This window comes from Siniperca chuatsi, linkage group LG11 (assembly GCF_020085105.1).
Source record: "Siniperca chuatsi isolate FFG_IHB_CAS linkage group LG11, ASM2008510v1, whole genome shotgun sequence".
NCBI lineage: Eukaryota > Metazoa > Chordata > Actinopteri > Centrarchiformes > Sinipercidae > Siniperca > Siniperca chuatsi.
Window position 1 is genome coordinate 10,159,271 of NC_058052.1, and position 19,951 is coordinate 10,179,221.

The 19,951-nt window shown below is 38.9% G+C and overlaps 1 protein-coding gene across 1 annotated transcript; it reads right to left on the reverse strand.

Annotated features, from left to right (window-relative positions):
- Positions 1-10,564: 10,564 nt before the first annotated feature.
- LOC122884722 (interferon-induced, double-stranded RNA-activated protein kinase-like) lies at positions 10,565-18,704 on the reverse strand. Its single transcript, XM_044215009.1, has 17 exons — positions 18,468-18,704; positions 17,787-17,919; positions 17,489-17,643; positions 17,283-17,406; positions 17,068-17,141; positions 16,847-16,990; positions 16,595-16,727; positions 15,530-15,585; positions 15,371-15,458; positions 14,957-15,030; positions 14,717-14,836; positions 14,497-14,631; positions 14,197-14,416; positions 13,965-14,111; positions 13,208-13,309; positions 12,959-13,021; positions 10,565-11,997 (listed from the first exon to the last, which is right to left on the reverse strand). The coding sequence occupies exons 1-17, from the start codon at positions 18,578-18,580 to the stop codon at positions 11,860-11,862; spliced, it is 2,019 nt and encodes a 672-aa protein (XP_044070944.1). The 5' UTR covers positions 18,581-18,704; the 3' UTR covers positions 10,565-11,859.
- Positions 18,705-19,951: the final 1,247 nt, after the last annotated feature.

Sequence of the window (19,951 nt, forward strand, 5' to 3'; positions counted from 1 at the left end):
ATGGCCACATGGTGCACCGATTCCCCTATGAGGCTTCACACACAACATGAAATCCATTTATGAGATGGCTCTCTGAGTGTAATGCCACAAATTTGGGTCTGATGAAGAACACAGGAGCCGAGTGCCAGCAATGGGGACTTTCAACCATCCCTAAAAGGATTTCTGAGAGCCCAGATGTGCCGTGCATTGAATTTGATTGAACTGTGTTTATCCCTACCAGGGCTTTTTAAAGGACATCTTATCAGGTTACATACAGTATATAGAGAGTTAATACAATAGAAATGTTTGGAGTGATTGTACTGTGTCAATGCACCAGCAGCATAAATACAAGCTCTGAAAACACCCAAATATTCCTTACATTAACCAAAAAACTGCTTAAATGTCCAGACCAAAATGAGTGAATTGAATCACACACTGACAATATACAGTATTAAGAACAATTTTGAGGTACCAAATATTGTACTTTTTACGCCACGACATTTATTTGACTAGTTATTTGCAGATTCAGATTAATAATACAAAATTTAATCAAGAACATAATTATGATGTATTATTACAGGTTAAAATAAGACTTTATTGATCTCAGGGGAGAAATTCACAAGTACCCCACAGTACATAAAGTAATTCTAATTACCCCCACCATTACCAGCTGCAACATTAAAGTGATGAACACAATAATGCATCAATAATTATAATCCAATATACATTTGTTTCCAATATACATACCTTTCCGCATAATGAGTACTTTTGGTACGTTAAGTATATTTTGATGCGAACACTTATGTACTTTTACTTCTGAGAAAGATCTGAGAACGTCTTAAATCACTGATTAAGAATGAAAAGGTGCAATCCATTTTCTAATCGAATGTTGCCCTACAAAAGGATCCACTGACTTTGACTGCTATAGATTTGTGAAGGTACCAGACAGAATAGGCTTCTTTCCAACAAGGATCAATAGGTGTCAGGTGTCTACGGCAGCATGTTCTATGAATGGAGCTGTGATCAACCCCCAACTCCCCAACCCTTGTAATGAATTAATTATATAGTGTTTTTACTCATGCTAGCGCGATGGCTCTAGGGATGGCAAGGTTGGTCTGATAGTCCACCACTGGTCCAGACTGAAATATCTCAACAACTATGAAATTAATTGCCATGAAATTGTGTACAGACATTTGTGGCCCCCAGAGGAGGAATCCTAATGACTTTGGTGATCCCCTGACTTTCCCTCTAGCGCCACCAGCAGGTTGACATTTATGGTTTTAAATGAAATTGTGAAATTTGGGTCACTGACTTTGAATTATGACTAAATACTACAACTGAGGCTGACATATCACTAACCTGTGTTCAGTGCTATTAAGCAAATGTTAGCATGCTAACACACTACACTAAGATGGTTAACATGGTAAACATGATACCTACTTAGCATCATCATGTTAGCATTTAGCTCAAGTACAGCCAAACAGAGCTGCCAGCTTGGCTGTAGTAGTCTTAGTCTTCTTTCACCTACAACAAACAATTAGCTCGAATTTGAGATTAAGATCCACATGGTCGAAGGACTAACTTCATTCGTAAGGAATTAAAAAGATCTTCATAGCAAAAAGAGGAAAAAATGGTTAATTATGTGATTGAATGATGGAAATTGCTGGAGGTTTCACCTCCTCCATCTAATCCCACCTACTGAGGCGAGCTCTTTCATTCATGGACTATGGTATGCCCAACATGTTTAAACATGACATGATTTGCTGCTCTCACCAGTCACAGAATGTTTTCATATGAGCTCCCCTCCAAGAAAAGGAAAATCCAGATAAAAAGATCAAATTGTATGTATTAAAATATATTTTAAATTAATCTTTGAAACGTCCAACCTGAAGTGACCTTTCACTTAAACGCAAACAAACCCACTCAGGCAGAAAAGAGCTCTCAAACACAAGACAGGTGGGCTGACTGCAGAGAAGGAGGCAGAGTGTGTCTGCTTTTAGAGGCTGTGTTGGCTCGAGTGAGGCCAAACTGGACACAAATCATCTGGAGCACCATCCAGAGGGGTGGGCGTGTGGGTGGGTGGGAAGGCAGAGCAGATAAAACGAATCCTAAAAAGCTCCTGGCAGCTGAATAAAACAGCCCCAAAGGCTGTCTGTGATGGCGTGGTGTTCAAGCGTTGGCCCCCTCTTTCTGTTTCTGGCTTTGTTCATGTCCTGGTTTCACAGCGCTTTCATCTCCCTCCCTGCCTTTCCCATAGGTGCCTGTGTAATTACTACTGACACAAAGAGGAAGAGGCAACCATGAATCCGCAAACATTACAAAAGTAATTCATTCCTGTCGATTCACTCTATCTTTCAATTTGTCTGCCAGTTTGATGAGCTTGCCTTTTTCTCTTATTTCTCTGCAACCTTGTTAAAAGACCAGAGTGCTTTGGGCTCAGTTAATCACCGCTGCCATCACACACTTCCTTAATTTACTGTCACTTATCATTTAAATTATGCAACAAAGTCACTTTGCTTGATTCTGCCAGTGCTGAATATTCTAATTTCTAGACTATAAACACTTCACTACAGAGCCTTTAATAGCACATGGAGCATGAATCCTATCTCATAGCTTCAGTCTGCAGGTGCAGGTGTAGAAGTAGACACCTCCCTCTGAATAATTTAAAAGCAAATAAAATAGTTCCTTCAAAGTCTTTTAGAGAACTGACTGTTGCCTAGTATTTACCACGGTTATGATATATTTATGACAGCAATGAGGAGGATGTTCAGATGTCTCCATCCTTGATTTGGAAGGATCCGTCTGGCAGTAAACAAGATCAGTGTGGGTGGTTGCAGTGGGTACATATTGTAACCTTCAGCTCTAACACCTGTCAGATAAAGACACAAACTCTGACAGCAAGTGTGCCGTTTGTATTTCTTCACAGAGCACAGTGGTACCTGTTTAAGAGCAAAAATGTTTTTTTTCTTTCCATATTCCTCATGAGAAATCCACACTAACGTCATGATTGCATCACCTCACACACGTCTTTCCTGCGGGCATGAAATCAGCACAACAGCTGGGCTGTCAAAAGGTGTCATTTTTGCAAAAGAAAACAGGGGAATAACTGGCTGCAGAAGCTTTCCAGGATCCTCCTGACACACTGCCGCCTCCCCTGCTGCTCTGCTATGAACTGCTGAACTCCAGATGGGGCTGACTCTTTGACTTATTAAAGATTTACCAGGTGAGTCTGCCATCGTGCCCTTGACCTTTAAAGCTGCGGGGTGTGGCAGTGAGCGTTTGGGGGATTTGAGGGAGCAAGAAGTTGACAAATGACTTTTCTGGCTTTGCCAAATGACAGCGTTGGCAGGCTGTCAACAGAGAGAATGCAATATCTTTTGTAGTAAATTACCAGCCCACACAAAGTGACACAAGGCAGCGTAAGTCAAGTTGTTCTGACAGCTCCTTCAGCTGCCACACAGAGCAAGCCAAGAAAACTGTACACACACATAGACACGTACCACACTTTTACCCACATGTGCCAGTAAAACAAAACACACACACCAACATGGTAAGATCCGTTTTACATAAACCTCTTGATGCAAGAAAAAAAAAATTCTTTGGAGAACATTTACACTTCAGGGGAAATTCAACAGAATTCTTCTTTATGGAATAATGGCTGGCAAACTTAATTCAAACCAATTATGTCTTCAAAAGCTGACTTGTAACATTTTTCTTGAATCAAGTGAAAAACTGTACTTTTTGGTGGGAACGTTTCATTTTATTTCTTGAATCGAGTGATATTTTCTTGCACCAAATGGTGCATCTTCCCTGGATTCATGAAGATTATTAGAGATAAACTGAAGGTATATTAGAGTAAACATACCTTACAGTAGAGGGAAATTTGTTTACATCAGTTAGATTGACAAGACAAACCAGGGCAGGAGTGTGAGAAGAAAAGGCAGAGAGGCAGCTGCTGCCAGCAGTGATAAACAACATCAGCTAACCAAAGAAATCCTGTGATGTGAAAATATTATTTCATCTATCTGCTCTCTGGAGACGGTGCGGTGGTATTTTTGAGAAGTGAATATAAGAAGTGAGAATGAATATTTTAATATATGAGCGAATATTTGGCTGATGTGGAGCAAAGTTTGCCAAGTCTGTTGTCTCTGATTTACTGTGCATTTAATGTAGACCAGTTGGGAGTTCTCGCATGAAATGAGTTTTACGTAACTAGAGTACAAGAGCTTGGGGGAGGATGTACTGTAGGTGTTGTGAAGAGGATCTGATCTCCTCTGCTGACTGGAGCTGAATCAGGTGGATGTGAGTCAACACAAGGTGTTTTTCTTTAAAATGGGAGCTCAGATACACAGCTTGAACTTGATTGTAATGGCTTGAAAGGAAAAGTGACAGCAGAACTTTTTGTCTCATACTCAGTATAATCTCTAGGGGGACGAAAAACACCGCAAACTATATCAGGTGAAACATTCTCCTTTAGTTTAACCTTGTGCAGTCTGTGAAGAGCACAATATGAAGTATTCATAGATTGTGAATTTGTGTCTTATCCTCCTAGAATTGTATTCTTGCTGATACTATCTGTAGACTGTTGTCATAATGTACATTTTAGTGTCAATTTTTATTTGCAATGAAAATATCTGGGCTAAATTAGCCAGGATTTTACAAATACTAAGGTCCAAGTCCTACAACACACCGTCCACTTTTAACCCATTCACAACTCCTGAATCCACTAAGAGGAATGTTAAGTCTAAAAGTCTAAGGACAGAGGATGTCACACGGTATTGTACAGTGAGTTTATCAGAGCTTATTTCACTGAAAACAGCTGCCTGCTGCATATAAAGATAAGCGGTTAGACCGAACCAAAACAGTAAAGTTGCGGGCCATAAAACCAAAACAATCAGCTGAAAGTCGCCGAAACGATCTGTAGAGCTGTGAGAAAATGCAGAGTCGAGTGATAATTCTCAGTGGGTTTATCACCCTTTTCACATAACATTTAGTCATTTGATCCATTTAAAAATACTGATAGCACCTTTAAGATTTGTCATATTATCCTTGTGAGATAACACAGTACACCCTTAAACTGCATTACCACACAATGATATTGGAAGTTACACAGTTCAAACTAGTTTTAGTAGTCTTCTAAATCCTTTTTATACTGTATGGAAATGAATGGAAACCAAAGGCAGTCTGGAAATGAAAAAAACAAAGATTATAGATCTGAAACTCTGACTTCCATGAGTTGTAGGTTAAAACGTGCAAAATCACTGGTATGGCCCTTTAAACAACACTGGCAGTGTTTCTTAAGTAGAGTGGACAGTGGCAGGATGTGGTTCTGGAGAGGTGGAAAGTTCAGAGTTAAAGCCAAGTGGGGCCTCCGGCGAGGCAGCATGCGGCCATGCTCCAGTTAACTGGAGTTCACCAGAGGTTAAGTGGGCTATAACTTAACAACAGAAACTTCTGAAATATATGCACAGTCAAGGGGAAGAAGACAACACTATCTGACAACTCACATGGATCCTCAACTGTCATTTTGATTTTGATGTCTGCTGGTGGGCGATAATTTTGTCTTAGCAGCAAGGCCGATTCCTAAAACACACAGAGCAGAACAAACTCTGGTTGCCGCTTCTGCAATGAGGCTACACACAGAGTAATCGTTTGCTCCGACCCCTGGGACTGTGAGGAGACACTCCACTGCTGTGCTCCTGACTAGTGAGTCCATTTTACCCCCGGCTACATGGTCCAGGGCACTGACTAAAGCACTGGTTCAGTGCCCACAGTGCTCTCAGAGGAAGTGACCTCAATACATCCAATAACCCTGCTCGCACAAGCGCGACAGCTGTGGAAGATTGGAAACATACCAGGTTTCTTATCTTAGATACTGCTAAAATGAGAGAGTGCATTGTTTTGGTGGTGTGAATGTCAAGGGGAGAATGATTAAAAGTTTTCTCATGCAGTTTTCTCATGCAGTTGATATCGAAATGACATCTTCAAGTGAAAAGGACAAAAATCAGCAGGCAACTGTTGGTGGTTATTGAGGAAGTGAAATAATATATAATCATAATGAATTTAATTTGGACCATCTCATGAATATAGTAACAAAACCGGGCACACTTTATTTATCTTGGGCATGAAATGGTTTGACATGCTGGCTAAAACCCACAGAAAAAAGTCAGATGATTTTACTCTGTTCTCATCCCAATAGTTTAAAGCTGCATTCATTAATACTTTCATATTAAAATGGATCAAATGTGTGTGTGATGTGAAAGGTGTTGTAGCAGCTCTTGTCAGTTCTACAGAGCATTTTAGCAGCTCCCATCAGCGTCAGTTTCAGCTGCAGCAGGAAGCTATTTTCAGACAGAAGCTGTGACAAACCCACTGAACACTAGCTGCCCAGCACCAAACAGCAGGTAGCCATTGGGTGCTACCTGCAAAACAGCTGGCAACTACCTAGTGAAGATAGTGGTGCATTTAGCAGCTAAAGAGCCAGATGTTAATATTGGACCTATATACGACTAGATAAATGCTAATGTTACTGCATGGCTGCTGGATGTGTAAATAAGCAACTGTTAGCCAACACGTTCGCCATATCAACTTCTTACTGTGATAATATGTCAGTGTTGTGTTTCCAGTTGGTTGTGCTGCCCCAGAGTGGCCAAACATCAATAAAAGGCAGGGTTTAAATTATTTTGTAATGTTATTGAAAACTAAATCTTTAATTCGGAGACCTTCTGGGGCTCCAGAGGCCAATATCAGTGTGCAAGGGTCAAAACTTCCTGTGTTTACCTTCAGGGAGGATAAGCTACTCATGGATCTGCAAACCTTTCATTTCAGCAGCTTTTCCCCTCGCTTCTGTCACCACCTGATTGTTACAGTGAGTCTATGAGGTAGGGCCATGACTGATAAGACAGAAATAACCAGGTTATTCAATCTACCTGAAGGCAGTCGATCAGCCTACAGTGTGGCCTCTATCCACCGGCACTAAGCAAATCTTAGGGCACTTTGCAGTGTGGTGATTGTTGAGTTAACATACTGAGCCGCAGGAGCTGATTTGTGCTGATTACCGGGGCCTATGTGACTGTGTGCACCGCGGCCAGGTGATTGTGTGGGATCCTGCGTTTGGCACTCGTTACTGTTGTTTTCCACAGAGATGCTAATCATCAAGCATGCGCCAGAGGCATAATTAAATGTCACACAGCTCCCTCGGTTTTGGCCCTCTCACTGTGAATAAACCTCTCTCACCCACAGGCTGAGGAGGCCTGGAGTCTGCAGCCACGCTCTGAACAGCCTGAGCTGCACAGAGCCACAGCTCCCCCTACAGGCCACACTACAAAAGACAACAATCAATCAGTGTGTGCATAGGTCAGTGTGGTTTTACATCATCACAAACTGAACCATTACACACATTAGTTTTGGATGATAAATGTTTAACCATTTGTTTTGCCAACAGTGACTGAATTGTTGTTTCACTTGTCCCAAAATAGATATGTATGTTTTGTCCTAGTTATTATATTGTAGTTGCCTCTATTTCTCTTGGCTCCCTGTTTGTTTTAGGATTGATTTTAAGATCTTGTTGATTACTTTTAAGGCTCTTCATGGCCTGGCTCCAGACTATATTTTAGACCTTGTAATCCCTTATGAACCTTCACGTAGTTTGAGATCTTCGGGCAGGGGTCCCCTTGTCTGTTCCCTAGTCCAGGATGAAAACTAAGGGGGACAGAGCTTTTGCCATCAGGGCCCCGAGGCTCTGGAACAACTTGCCCGAAGAAATTAGGTTGCCTGAGTCAGTGTCTTCGTTTAAGTCTCGTCTCAAAACACATTTTTATCTGAAAGCATATCCTGATTTTACCTGAACTGGCTGTTTATTTTACTGTTTATTTTATTGCTTTTGTGTATTTTATGTATTTTATTTCTTTATATTTCGTCGTTCACTGTGGTATTTTATTTCTCTTGTTGTGAAGCACTTTGTACTTTCGTAGAAAAGAAAAAAAAATGGGACCGTTCCCGTCCCGTTTTTCACAATTGTGAATGACTGGATGGGAGCCGAAACGTCTTGATTCTGAAAACAGCGTCCAGATGACTACGACTGAAACCTTTTCTACGATGGAACACTCCTGGACGAATGAGGGACTACACCGTCTCACTTTGTACTTTGTTTTGATAAGTGCTCTGTAAATAAAGTTTTATTATTATTATTTATTATAAATGTGACATTCAAAACACAACAGTCATCAAACAGCAATCTGGGGAAATTGATGGGATTTATTGTGATATAAATGAAAAAAAAAAAAAAAAAGGAAGGCAAGACTGCCCTCATGTGGTGTATTCAACTGTAAATTATGTGGACACCTTGATCATGGGGAAACTGGCAATAATATCTCAAAAGAGCCAGATTTTGCATATGTACATTGTTATTAACATATCTATACAACAGTTGGGTATTAGACAGCGAATTTCATTATTTTTAAACAAAACACTACCATGTTTGATATGGATTTGGTAAAAAAAAAAAGTTGACTTTAAAATACATTACTGCTGTACTGTTCCTCATGCTGGTCAACAGTTACATAGCTTAATTCATCAAAATTTGACATTATCTAAAAACGTATCTGCACAGTATTCTAGTCAACACACTGAAAGTGCTTCAAATGCACTGAAATATGTACTGCTTCCGGCTACTTGTGAGCTTACTGTACTTCAAAATAAAGCTTTTTTTTCAGCTAAAGTATTTTAATTATTTGTTCATATTTTAAATGTTATGTTAATATATCTTCACTGCAAATACAAGAGGGCTAGACAACCAAGCTAAATGGTTTTAAAATATTTCCATCATATGAAGTTTATTACATCACGAACACAAACCAAGAAGTAAAATCCATCTGATCTTTAGCTGAGATTATCTTCATTATCTTTCTATATAATACATTACCTGGCTTCGGTCTTATGTGATACTTCAAGATTGTTTAAATGTCATATGGTAACTTTCACTTGCTAATTTTCAGAACTTGTGATACAGAAAAAATAAATTCACATCATCAGCACTGGACTTGAGGTCAAGTTAACATGATTACAAGGAGAGCTAAGCAACAGGCTGAGCTAACAGAAGAGTTTATCTGCACTGAGCTCTGTTGTGTCAGTCTGAGATAAATTATAAACAGAACTCTATTAAAACGTCCAATTATTACTTAGATAATTTAAATCTATATTATTGTATAAATCTCTCGCTCTAAGCTATGAAAGGAGTTCTGGCAGAGAAACATTTTATTACACCAACAAGTCAAGTCTATTCTATTCTTTTTGTATTGATTCCGGACAATGTGAGGAGCCAAGAAAGCAGTAGCCTACTCATGTATTGTCAGATTGTCAGAATATGGACAGAGTTTGAGGAGGGGCTGATACAAATAGTGAGAAGTAATAGTGAGAAAATAATAATAATAATAATACAACTTTATTTATTGAGCACTTATCAAAGCAAAGTACAAAGTGCTTCACAACAAGAGAAATAAAATACCACAGTGAACGACGAAATATAAAGAAATAAAATACATAAAATACACAAAAGCAATAAAATAAACAGTAAAATAAACAGCCAGGTCAGGTAAAATCAGGATATGCTTTCAGATAAAAATGTGTTTTGAGACGAGACTTAAATGAAGACACTGACTCAGGCAACCTAATTTCTTCGGGCAAGTTGTTCCAGAGCCTCGGGGCCCTGATGGCAAAAGCTCTGTCCCCCTTAGTTTTCATCCTGGACTCGGGAACAGACAGGAGACCCCTGCCCGAAAATCTCAAACTACGTGAAGGTTCATAAGGGATTACAAGGTATAGTCTGGAGCCAGGCCATGAAGAACAAGATCTTAAAAATCAATCCTAAAACAAACAGGTAGCCAATGTAAAGAGGCTAAAACAGGTGTTATGTGGTCGTACTTCTTAGCTGCTAGGCTGTTAACGAGGACTGAGTTTTGTACAGTCTGCAGTCGGTTTCAGTTTTATTTGAGTTGAGCTGAAGAAAATGTATCAACATCCAATTTTTTATGTCAGACAGGCAGTCCTGCAGAGAACTCAACGTACTAAGGTCAGTGGGCTTGACAGGGAGGTACAACTGAGTGTCATCTGCATAACAATGAAAATAAATACCATGTCTGCGGATTACATCACCCAAAGGAAGCATGTACAAGGAGAACAGTATTGGTCCCCAGAATTGAACCTAAAGGCACACCGTACTTGATATGGGAAAAGGATGACATGAAGTTATTAAGAAAAGTGATGTTATGAAATAGCCATTTTGTTTTTTTTTGTCTTTATTTGACAGAGCAGCTAAAGACAGACAGGAGGGGGGGTGACATGCAGCAGAGGACCGCGGGCCGGACCCGAACCAGGCGAGCCACCGGGGGGCCCCAGAATCAATAGCCTACCATGTTTAGGTTTAAATAACAGTAACCAAGAAGTCAGTTACAAAGACGTGGCATAAAGTGGACTTTCCCAAATCAAAGTAAGCTAGTGGTTGGACATCAGTGAAGAGAGAAGACATGCACAGAGGAAAGCGATAACAAAAAACAAAAACAGAGCAAATGGCATTGTCCTTATATATTTATAAAGCCCTTTTCTAAACCCACGTTATGAAGTGCTTCACACAAGGCAGCGACTTCATAACGAGCACATCATAAAAATCAGGAAAAGCTCTCTGATCAAAGTACTACGTGGCTCGTGTGCAACTACGAGGTCAGATATATAGCATGGATCAAAAGTATGATCTTGGCAGTTGCAATAGTCGAGGCGTGTAAAATGTCTTTGAAAGATACAATAGATCGGATTTTGGAAATATTAAGATGATAAAAACAAGTCTGCACAAGTTGTTTTTCAAATGTATTATTTTGGCTCTTTGAGCACCACAAGCCGAGTGCCATATAGTCTCATTATATTGAAAAATAAATAAATAAGGCAGACAGCTCTGCTGCTGATATCTCCAAAACTCAGCAACTCACACCAAAACAATCTAGATGGATAAAGGGCACTATAGGTAAGAGAAAAAAAAAGGGATTTTCGATTTTCGAGTGAACTGTCCCTTTAAATTACTATCAAACCAAATGCCAAGATTCTTTGCAACAGGCTTGATGTGTTCCAACAGGGAACCAGCAGATGGCAGGATTTGTTTTGTGCTGGGAGCAAATTACAACGATCTCTGTTTTGCGGGAGTTAAGCTGCAGAAAATGTTGTGACATCCAGTTTTTGATATCACATAGACAGTCATGTAGTGAACTCAGTCTGACAAGATCAGTGGCTTTAACTGGCAGGTAGGTCTGCGTGTCATCGGCATGTAATACAATAGGATTCAGGGAAGCATGTACAGCACTAAGGTCCAGAAAAACGAGGACTGAGCACATCCTGTCAACAGCAGCCATTAAAAGGTCACCCTGAGAAGGGCAGTCTCAGTGCTGTGATGTTTTTTCGAAAGCTGGACTGAAATTAAAGTTAAAAGCCTGTATTTTTCTAAAATGTTTGATTAAAAAAAATAAAATATAACTTGGAGATTGGTCTGTAATTTTGAGGGAGGATAGGATACTGCCCAGGTTGTACACAAACAGTTTTGAAGTAATCAGGGACACAACCATTAGATAAAGAACTGTTAAAAACTGACAGCAGGCAGGGGCCAATAGATTCAACGATTCTGAGAAAAACAAAACAAAAAAAAACAACCCAAAACAAAACTTTTACTAATTCTTCATCAAAAAAAAACAAAAACAAAAAAAAAAACAAACAAACTTAGCTGTATGACATCAACCGGACAGGAAGACACGTTCATCTGAGATACTATTTCTAAGGGCTCAGACAAGGAAATGGGAGAGAAGTATATAGTATAAAACAGATTGCAATATTTTTTGATAATCAAACAGTCCTGCTGCCATAACGCACGATTTCTTGAGTGTTGAGCCTGCGACTGCACTCTTCCAAGTGTGTCTTGAGCGTACTTGCGTCAGGTCGGTCTTCCGGTTTCACACACAGCATTGGCCTTATTATGATGTACTGCAACATAAAAAAAAAAAATTAAAAAAAGAGAACATCTACTGACATCTAAGCATTAAGAAATTCTACCAAACTGCAGTATTACTGCACTCAGCATTTCCTCACACGTGGATATTACTTGGGCAACCAGTAAAGGCAAATATATTAAAGGCAGATTGCTGTATTCCCCAAATACTGTCATCTGTTCTGCAGGATATTTTTTATTTAAAAAAAAAAACAAAAAAAAAAACAAAACGCAATAGTCCTGTTTTGGCTCCTCATCCTTTGAGGCTTAACAGATGACAACGGTAATAGGTATGTCAATCTCCCACCTGCCCTGTTGGTGAACATCACCAGTAAACCAGCACCCTGTAGGAAATACTCATTGCACTTAAGTAACCAGGTTACAGTCAGCTTTCTCCAGTAAGCAGATTTCTTAAAGTCCTGTAAACGAGAAACCTGGTTTCCCCCAGGTAGATTTCTCCTGGAGAAAGCAGATTTCTCTGCCATGTATATGGGTAATCAACTTTTACAAGTACACGCGACAAAGACTTCAGACAGGGAAAGTAACAGTGGAGTGGCTGGATGAAAGGAGAGATTATTACATGCGTCGGTCTTCTTTGTATTTAAAATTCTGAGGTCTAAATTCTAAAACTCTATCCAGTCTAACTAACACAAGGTAGCCTATGAAAGTCCAAATAATTAGTTTTCCATCATTGCCACTAGAAGTAGTAAGTCTGTTTCCACCGTTGAATATTTGTTAAATTCAGACACATTTGCGCTGTGAAGGAAAGCACCGCTGTCCTTACTGAAGTGCTGCATGTACATGTGGATTTACAGTAACCAGGTAACTATAGTGCATGTATACATGTTCTACCTTTGTAACCCAGTTTCTCCAAATAACATATTTACTAAAGTGCATGTGAACATAATGACTGATTCATATTGCAAGTACATTGACAAAAACCATAAAATGATGTACCTCTTCAGGAAAACTGCCTGAAAACCCTTGGGGAAATTTCTGTCCTCTGACGTCATCCCAAATCTGGAAGTCACTCAGAGATAAAAAAGGACAAAAAGAACACGTAACTGGCTCGACACACCTGATAAGTTGCTCAATTATGCTCTGTTGAACTTTTAGGATAACTGAAAAAAGATTAAACATAGCAGGTTATTAACTACTGATAATGACACAGTAAGAACAATTTTGGATTGTGACTGAACAACTCACCACATGCATTTCATGACCAGTGGAAACTTTCCAAAGAAGTTCAAAGCATATCAACCCCAAAGCAAATATATCAACTTTTCGGTCATAAGTCTTCTGGCTCCTCTGTTGTAAAACAAGAACACAATATTAACAAATATCACTATATATTAAATGTGCTCATGAAGTCACTGTATGTAACTAAACCAATAGTTAATAAAGCCATTCTGAGGTCTAAAGTTGTGTTCAGACCAAACCTGTAGCGAATTTTGTGTGTAGTATGAATACACACAAAGTCAATGCAAAGACGTGAATAGAAGCAAATTCACGCCGGGCGAGGTGAAAATGTTTTCAAAAAGAAACAAAACAAAAAAAATGCGAAAAATTTGTGTGACGCTGTGTCGTGAAATCCTATCAGCTCTGAGAAGGAACAAATAAGGGCTTGGAGAAAAGTGAGCAAAACCATAGGACTATATGGTAAGTTCTGAAAAACACTTAGCACTGCATTAGCTGCCAGTTAGTTAGCATGGAAGGAGTACTCCCAATGACTGTTAAGGGCAAATATTCACGGGTTGCGAAATACTCAAAAAACAAAAACACTCCAGCAGCCGTAATATTACATTAAATAACTTTAAAAAATAGGTTCTTTTTTTCTTTGAAGTAGCTATGAAGCATAATAACACACTCCGAGGTGTCCCATTTTTCAATGCTGTGAGCACCACAGGGTGCAACCAATATTTAATAATACAGAAAAATCTAAAGTTATTGTCAGCCGTCTCACTTGCTCAGGAGCCATGTAATATGGGGTTCCTTTGTACAAAGTCCTCTCGATCAGGTTCCCATCATTGTCTTCAGCAGCAGCAGTAGTGACCAGACCAAAGTCTCCAATCTTCACTTCCCCATCTTGCCCAAACATGATGTTGGTAGGCTATCCACAGGAAAGAAATAAACAAACATGTAGCTTCATGAGTGATGTGATGTAATAAATGATGATTATATTCACTTCGTCTCACCTTCAGGTCTCTGTGGATGAGCATCTTGGAGTGAATGTATTCGACTCCACTGACTATTTGCTGAGCAATAGTTAGACTCTCTTCTCTTCTCTTGGAGTTTCGCAGAGATTTCTTCACATTCTGAATATTCTTCTCGTCTATCCACACTCTAAGTGTTTTGGTGTCACACAACTCCATCTGAATATACAGGTACTTTATTGATGAATTATCGGTAGAAGACCTAGAAAAGTAAGAAAAGACAAATGAAGAAATTATGTACCTCCAGTAAGTAAGTAAGGACTTTAATAAGATGTGACTTACTGGGAAGTGCTGCAACTGTCATCTGTACTGTCCCATTGGTCTCCTGAATCATCCATCCAACACGAGTGTAACTGAACAATGTTGCAGTGATGAAGGCCTGATAATGCTTTCACCTCTCGTAGAGCTTTGCTGATCCTAAGGATTAGAAAATAGCTCAGTTGAAACTTTCAACTTATAATGCATACAAAAAACATAGAACATCAATTAATATTTGACTTACTCTTTGCAGCGGACAATCTTTATAGCATAATCCTTCTCCGTAAGTTTTTCTTTCGCTTTGAAAACATGACCAAAGGCTCCTTTGCCGAGGCACACTACGCAGTCAAATTCTGATTTGTTTCTGTTGAAACAAAAGAAAATGTCTCTTATTGTATATCAGTTGTTAGAATACACAAACACAAACTAAACGCAATGGAAAATACATGCTAATATTGCAATTTAATGTTTTAATTTTCCATACCTGAAGGTTTTTGATTGGGTCGATGTCATCTCACTGGGACTTCCTGTGTTCACTCTTTCAGGAATCATCACATCCTTAAATTAACAAAATAAATCTTGATATAGAGCTTACATTGTAGAAAAAGAAAAAAAAACCTACTAAAAAAAAAAAAAAAAAAAAATCGATAAAATTATTCAAATCTCTAACAGGCTCACATTGCAACATTTTAGAGACATATCAAATCGTTTGACATGTGAAGGTAAATCAAAAGTTCATATATTAATGAAAATGACCAAAGATGCCTTTTTTGTTTCGGACAAGAACATGAAGCCTTTTTGGAGCCTTGACTCAACTTTTGACTATATACTGAGTATCAGAGGGTGGATTTCCCTTCCAGTATCATACAGATTAAGGATTAGAAAGGCAGTAACAGACCTGATCTTTGGGAGGATTCGATGAACTTGTGAAAACTGAGTCACTTGAAGTCGTTGACACACGTCTTGATTTTGCATCACTGGACTCCCTTGAAGAATACAATGAGGCATTAGTAAAAAGCTTTGACATATCAAACGCTACCATCAGTCAGTGACTTACCGTGCAGTTGGTGGTGTGGACGGTCTGTCTGGTGCACCATCAGACCAGGAGGGCACCTGAAACACACACAGAAAGTCTTTCACTTCTGCCTTTTATCATTTTTCATAGTAATTTTAAATTGAGCTGGAGTTTTCAGAATAATAACTTGGTTGGTAAGTTGTATAATAAGGAATTTCAAAAAAAGCTAAGCCGTTATGAGTGTAGATCTCTTGAGCAGCAAATTTGGTCACCCTCTTACAGCGCCAGAAATAAAAGTGCAATGAGCATGTTGACAGACAACTGTATCAATATGAAGACGTTATTTGAATATATTAAGAACAACAGGAAATATAATAAATACCTTGCTGTCCCAGTCTGACTGTTCTTGAAGAGCAGACCAGGCAAGCTGAGCTGCATTTTGTTTGGCTTCCATAACACTCTTACCTTCACATTCAGAGTACATGAATGTTTAATGGAAAGGGCTTTCAAAATAAAAGCATGTAAGCTGTGGTGAACACGCCCCCTGTGAGCCTTTATACATCTCTGTAAGCAGTACATTTAGAGACCGGCTAACAGCATCAGGAAGAATCTGCAGTGAAATTTCTACTTTTCTACCAAAGCACCCTTAGCTGCCAGTTTATTAGGTACACCTAGCTAAAACTAATGCAGTCTACTACAACAACCCTGCCATAAATCCTCCCTTCATGAAGGTTATAATGTTCAGTTTTAGTTGAAACTGTTTTAGAGAGGTGTTGATTCCACGTTATCATCATTTTGGAGAATGTAGTTTGTGATGCTGTTGAACTGTATGGCATTGTACAGGGAGGTGTTTCTGTAATTAGGCCTACCCTTATGATATAAATGGGGTGGACAAAATATTAGAAACACCTGTCAGTATAACACGACGTTGAAACCAAACACTTCTCTAAAACTGTTTCAACAAAAACTGAACATTATAACCTTTATAAAAGGTAGGATTTATTGTAGGATTGTTGTATTAAACTGCATTTTTATCTAGGCGTACCTAATAAACTGGCAACTGAGTGTTCATTTAATGATACAAAGGGAGCAGAAAATATGAAATACCTTGCTGTCCCAGTCTGACTGTTCTTGAAGAGCAGACCAGGCAAGCTGAGCTGCATTTTGTTTGGCTTCCTTGATAGTCTTACCCTCAGCCACAGGGTAGTCCTTGTTGTTGATCACTAATTTGTAGAAAAATCTGTGTTGTGTTTTGAAAAGGAGGAATTAGTTTAGATCATTGTGTTGACATTTTAATATTGTTTCCAACTGAACATCAATCAAGAGTTAGCACAGTGTGTCTGTAGTGTTCATACTCACTGAGGGTTATGAGGCGGGCCGCATCTCCTCTCTTCAATAAATATATGGGGGCTCTTTGTTTTCTGACAGTAGTGGTTGACAATTCCTATGTAATTTGTCTCTGTAAAGCTGCTGTCGTTCACATTGACGCTTCTTGTCTTATTACTGTAATAAACAAGTGACATTTCACACTAATGAAGACATGATAATTAAACAATGCATTGCCATTGTGATTTACTCACCAAATATCAAAAAGACTTTGACTTAGTTCCTCCTTTTCTTGAGTTGATGTATGGTAGTAATTCTCATCTGCAGTCTTGGCAATTAAAAAAATTACAATTTTGAGATGGTTCACACAGTGGACTGTGGCCTGCTGAGTACGTGACACCAACGAACACAACACAATATGTTTTTAGGCCTATGATTAACCCAGTAGAACCTAATGTGTATTACTTACCTCTGTAGTTTCACTGCCACATATCTCGTTATATACAAGCTTGGCTGCTTCCTCCTTTGCTTCCCTCTTTGTTTTCCCATAGGCAGCTGGATACTCCTTATCACCAACCACGAAGCTACAGCACCTAATAGCATAGAAACTTTAATGCATTTTCAGATGGTGACTGAACAACTACAAATTAATTTGGATGCAGTGTGGAGGCTTACAAAGAAGCATTATTTGGTTCCGATCTGGTTGACTCCACAGGCCTTATAGTCACCCCGTTCTTCTGACCATATTCATTGAGCCAACACATGTAGTTGATGTCACTGGTACTTGTCTGATGAACCGGTGCAGTATGATTTTTTGCAGCATTTTCTGTCTAAAAGAAAAAACACAAAATGTACACTTTTTAGCAAATACTCCCATCTGTCAGGATAAACAAATGAATCAACACTATGTATATGATCTTTCAAACTGGAGTACACAATCTAACATGCACCATTTCACAAAGAAGAATCTTACCACTGGTCTCTGATTCTCCTTCTCGCTTACACTTCTCAGGGCCCTTTTAGCTGCATTCTGCTTGGCTTCCTTTTTGTTATTCCCCACACCAATGGGAAAGGCTTGACCATTGATCACAGCCCTCTTTAAGAATCTGTAGTTATAGGAAAACAGTTATAGCCGAGATGACTTGAGACAGTAATAAATCATTATCCATTGAGAGTTAATTTTCACTTCTGTGTGTGTAATTTTATTTATATATATATATATATATATATATATATATATATATATATATATATATATATATATATAGTTTTTGGATGGGATATTCAACAAACACATGGATGTGATGTTCAGAGGGTGACAGTGGAAAAAACAGAGCCATCGTTTGTTATTAGTAACACCTGTGCTTTTAATACTATGAAATGTCTGCTGTGAAAAAGGCCTATTGTAGTGAGTGTGTCTCATCTGCCACAACGTTCATTCAAACGTTATACCCTAAAACAAACTAGGACGTACTCCACAAAAGGTGAGAATTATGCTTAAACGGAAGCGGTTTCAAACACTATATGACAATGAGAGACTTTAAATATGAGGATTTAAGTGGTCTGGCTAACTCCCCCCACCGCCAGTGAACTACGCGCAGCGTTAGTCGCTTCGCTATAACTTTCTATAGCGAGTAGTACGGTTTTAACTCACCTTTTAATGCGGTCAGGTCCCTCAGAACCAACGTCCTCGTATTTTAGCGACGAGCGTGTTAGCCGCGCATACGTCTTTAGTTGAGCTACGTAGTTGCTTTTCTTCTTTCCCATCCCGAATAATAACCAAGCGTGCACTAGCTGCTGCGGCAAACACTAGCTGTAGCTCTGCACCTGGGTCTGCAGTTCCGAGATTTAATTTTCCCCCCAGTCATCGTCGTCTTCTTTTCAATGTTTTATGGCGGTTGGTAATCAACGTTGTGGTGCATTGCCGCCACCAACTGGAAAGGAGTGATTATCGGGACTCTATACATCCACTCTTTATGATAATAAATGCCAAGACAATGACATGAAAATAAAAAGACAAAAGCAAAGACAATAAGGTTATATTCTTTTTATCAAGTTCGTTCTCCTAAGATATTGAAACAACAACAGACACTTCTCTCTAGAACTTCTTTGTAAAGCTCATCTTTATTTCTTTAAGGTTCAGTGTCAGTTCTCTTCTCTCAGCATCATATTTTGGACAATAAATCATAACGTGTTCTACAGATTCTTCTTGATCACGAAATTCACACCTTCCTGTATTATGTTTTCCTATTTGAAATAATGTACTGTTTAATCCTGTGTGACCAAAATGTAGCCTGGATATTATTGTTTCCTCTCTCCAGGTTCTCCCTGTGCGTCTCATCACACCTACTTTTCTTTGAATGTTGTATAGCCACCTTCCTGTCCTCTCTTCTTCCCACTGCATTTGCCACCTTTCTTTCAACTTATGCTTAATTGTGCTCTTCATTTCTGTTTTACTAAATGGTACTGTAATGTCTAACCCTAACCCATCTGTATACATCTGACCACAGCTGTTTATTTATTATTTGATGATATTTTCTATATATGTCTGTACTATCTGTGAATGCAAAATAAGCTCCTTTGTTCTTTTTGCCAAGCAATGTGGGAGCTACAGTCAGGTCAGGAAGTATCCAAGGATGTGTTACTGAGAGTGGGAGTGTTGGACTATTGTTTATTTCTGTTATTTCTATTATTATTATTTTTTGCTTTCTGCTCAATTGTCCATCCAAAACGTTTTGTTTCTCTCCTCTCCTTTTCCCACAGTGCATCTTGTGTTGGAGGATCTTCATTATGTCCTCTTAAATTAATCCAGTAATTACAAAATAGCTGTATTCTCCTTAATTCCAGTGGCATTTCTCCCATTTCCACTTGTAATGCTGATGTTGGGGTTGTTCTAATGGCACCTGAACATAGTCTCAAATCCTAATTTTTGTCAAAAAAAACAAACAAACAAAAAAAGCATCTGCACACTATAGACTACTAGCTCCCAGAATTTTTAATTGTCTGTTTTTTTGCCTTCAGAAATGTGTTGTTTATCATTAGTTATCAATAACTGCAGTTATTGTTTTGTTTTAGTTTTCAGGGAATTTAATTAATCTGTACAGTGGTGTACACACTGTCTCAGGGTGGGGGCAACGT

Excerpts from the sequence above, each read along its gene's own strand:
- LOC122884722 (XM_044215009.1), bottom strand. The coding sequence starts at position 18,580 with ATGGGAAAGAAGAAAAGCAACTACGTAGCTCAACTAAAGACGTATGCG. Across the intron at positions 17,920-18,467 it reads GGACCTGACCGCATTAAAAG|ATTCTTAAAGAGGGCTGTGA; the intron begins GTGAGTTAAAAC and ends CTATAACTACAG. Across the intron at positions 14,837-14,956 it reads ACCCAATCAAAAACCTTCAG|AAACAAATCAGAATTTGACT; the intron begins GTATGGAAAATT and ends TTGTTTCAACAG.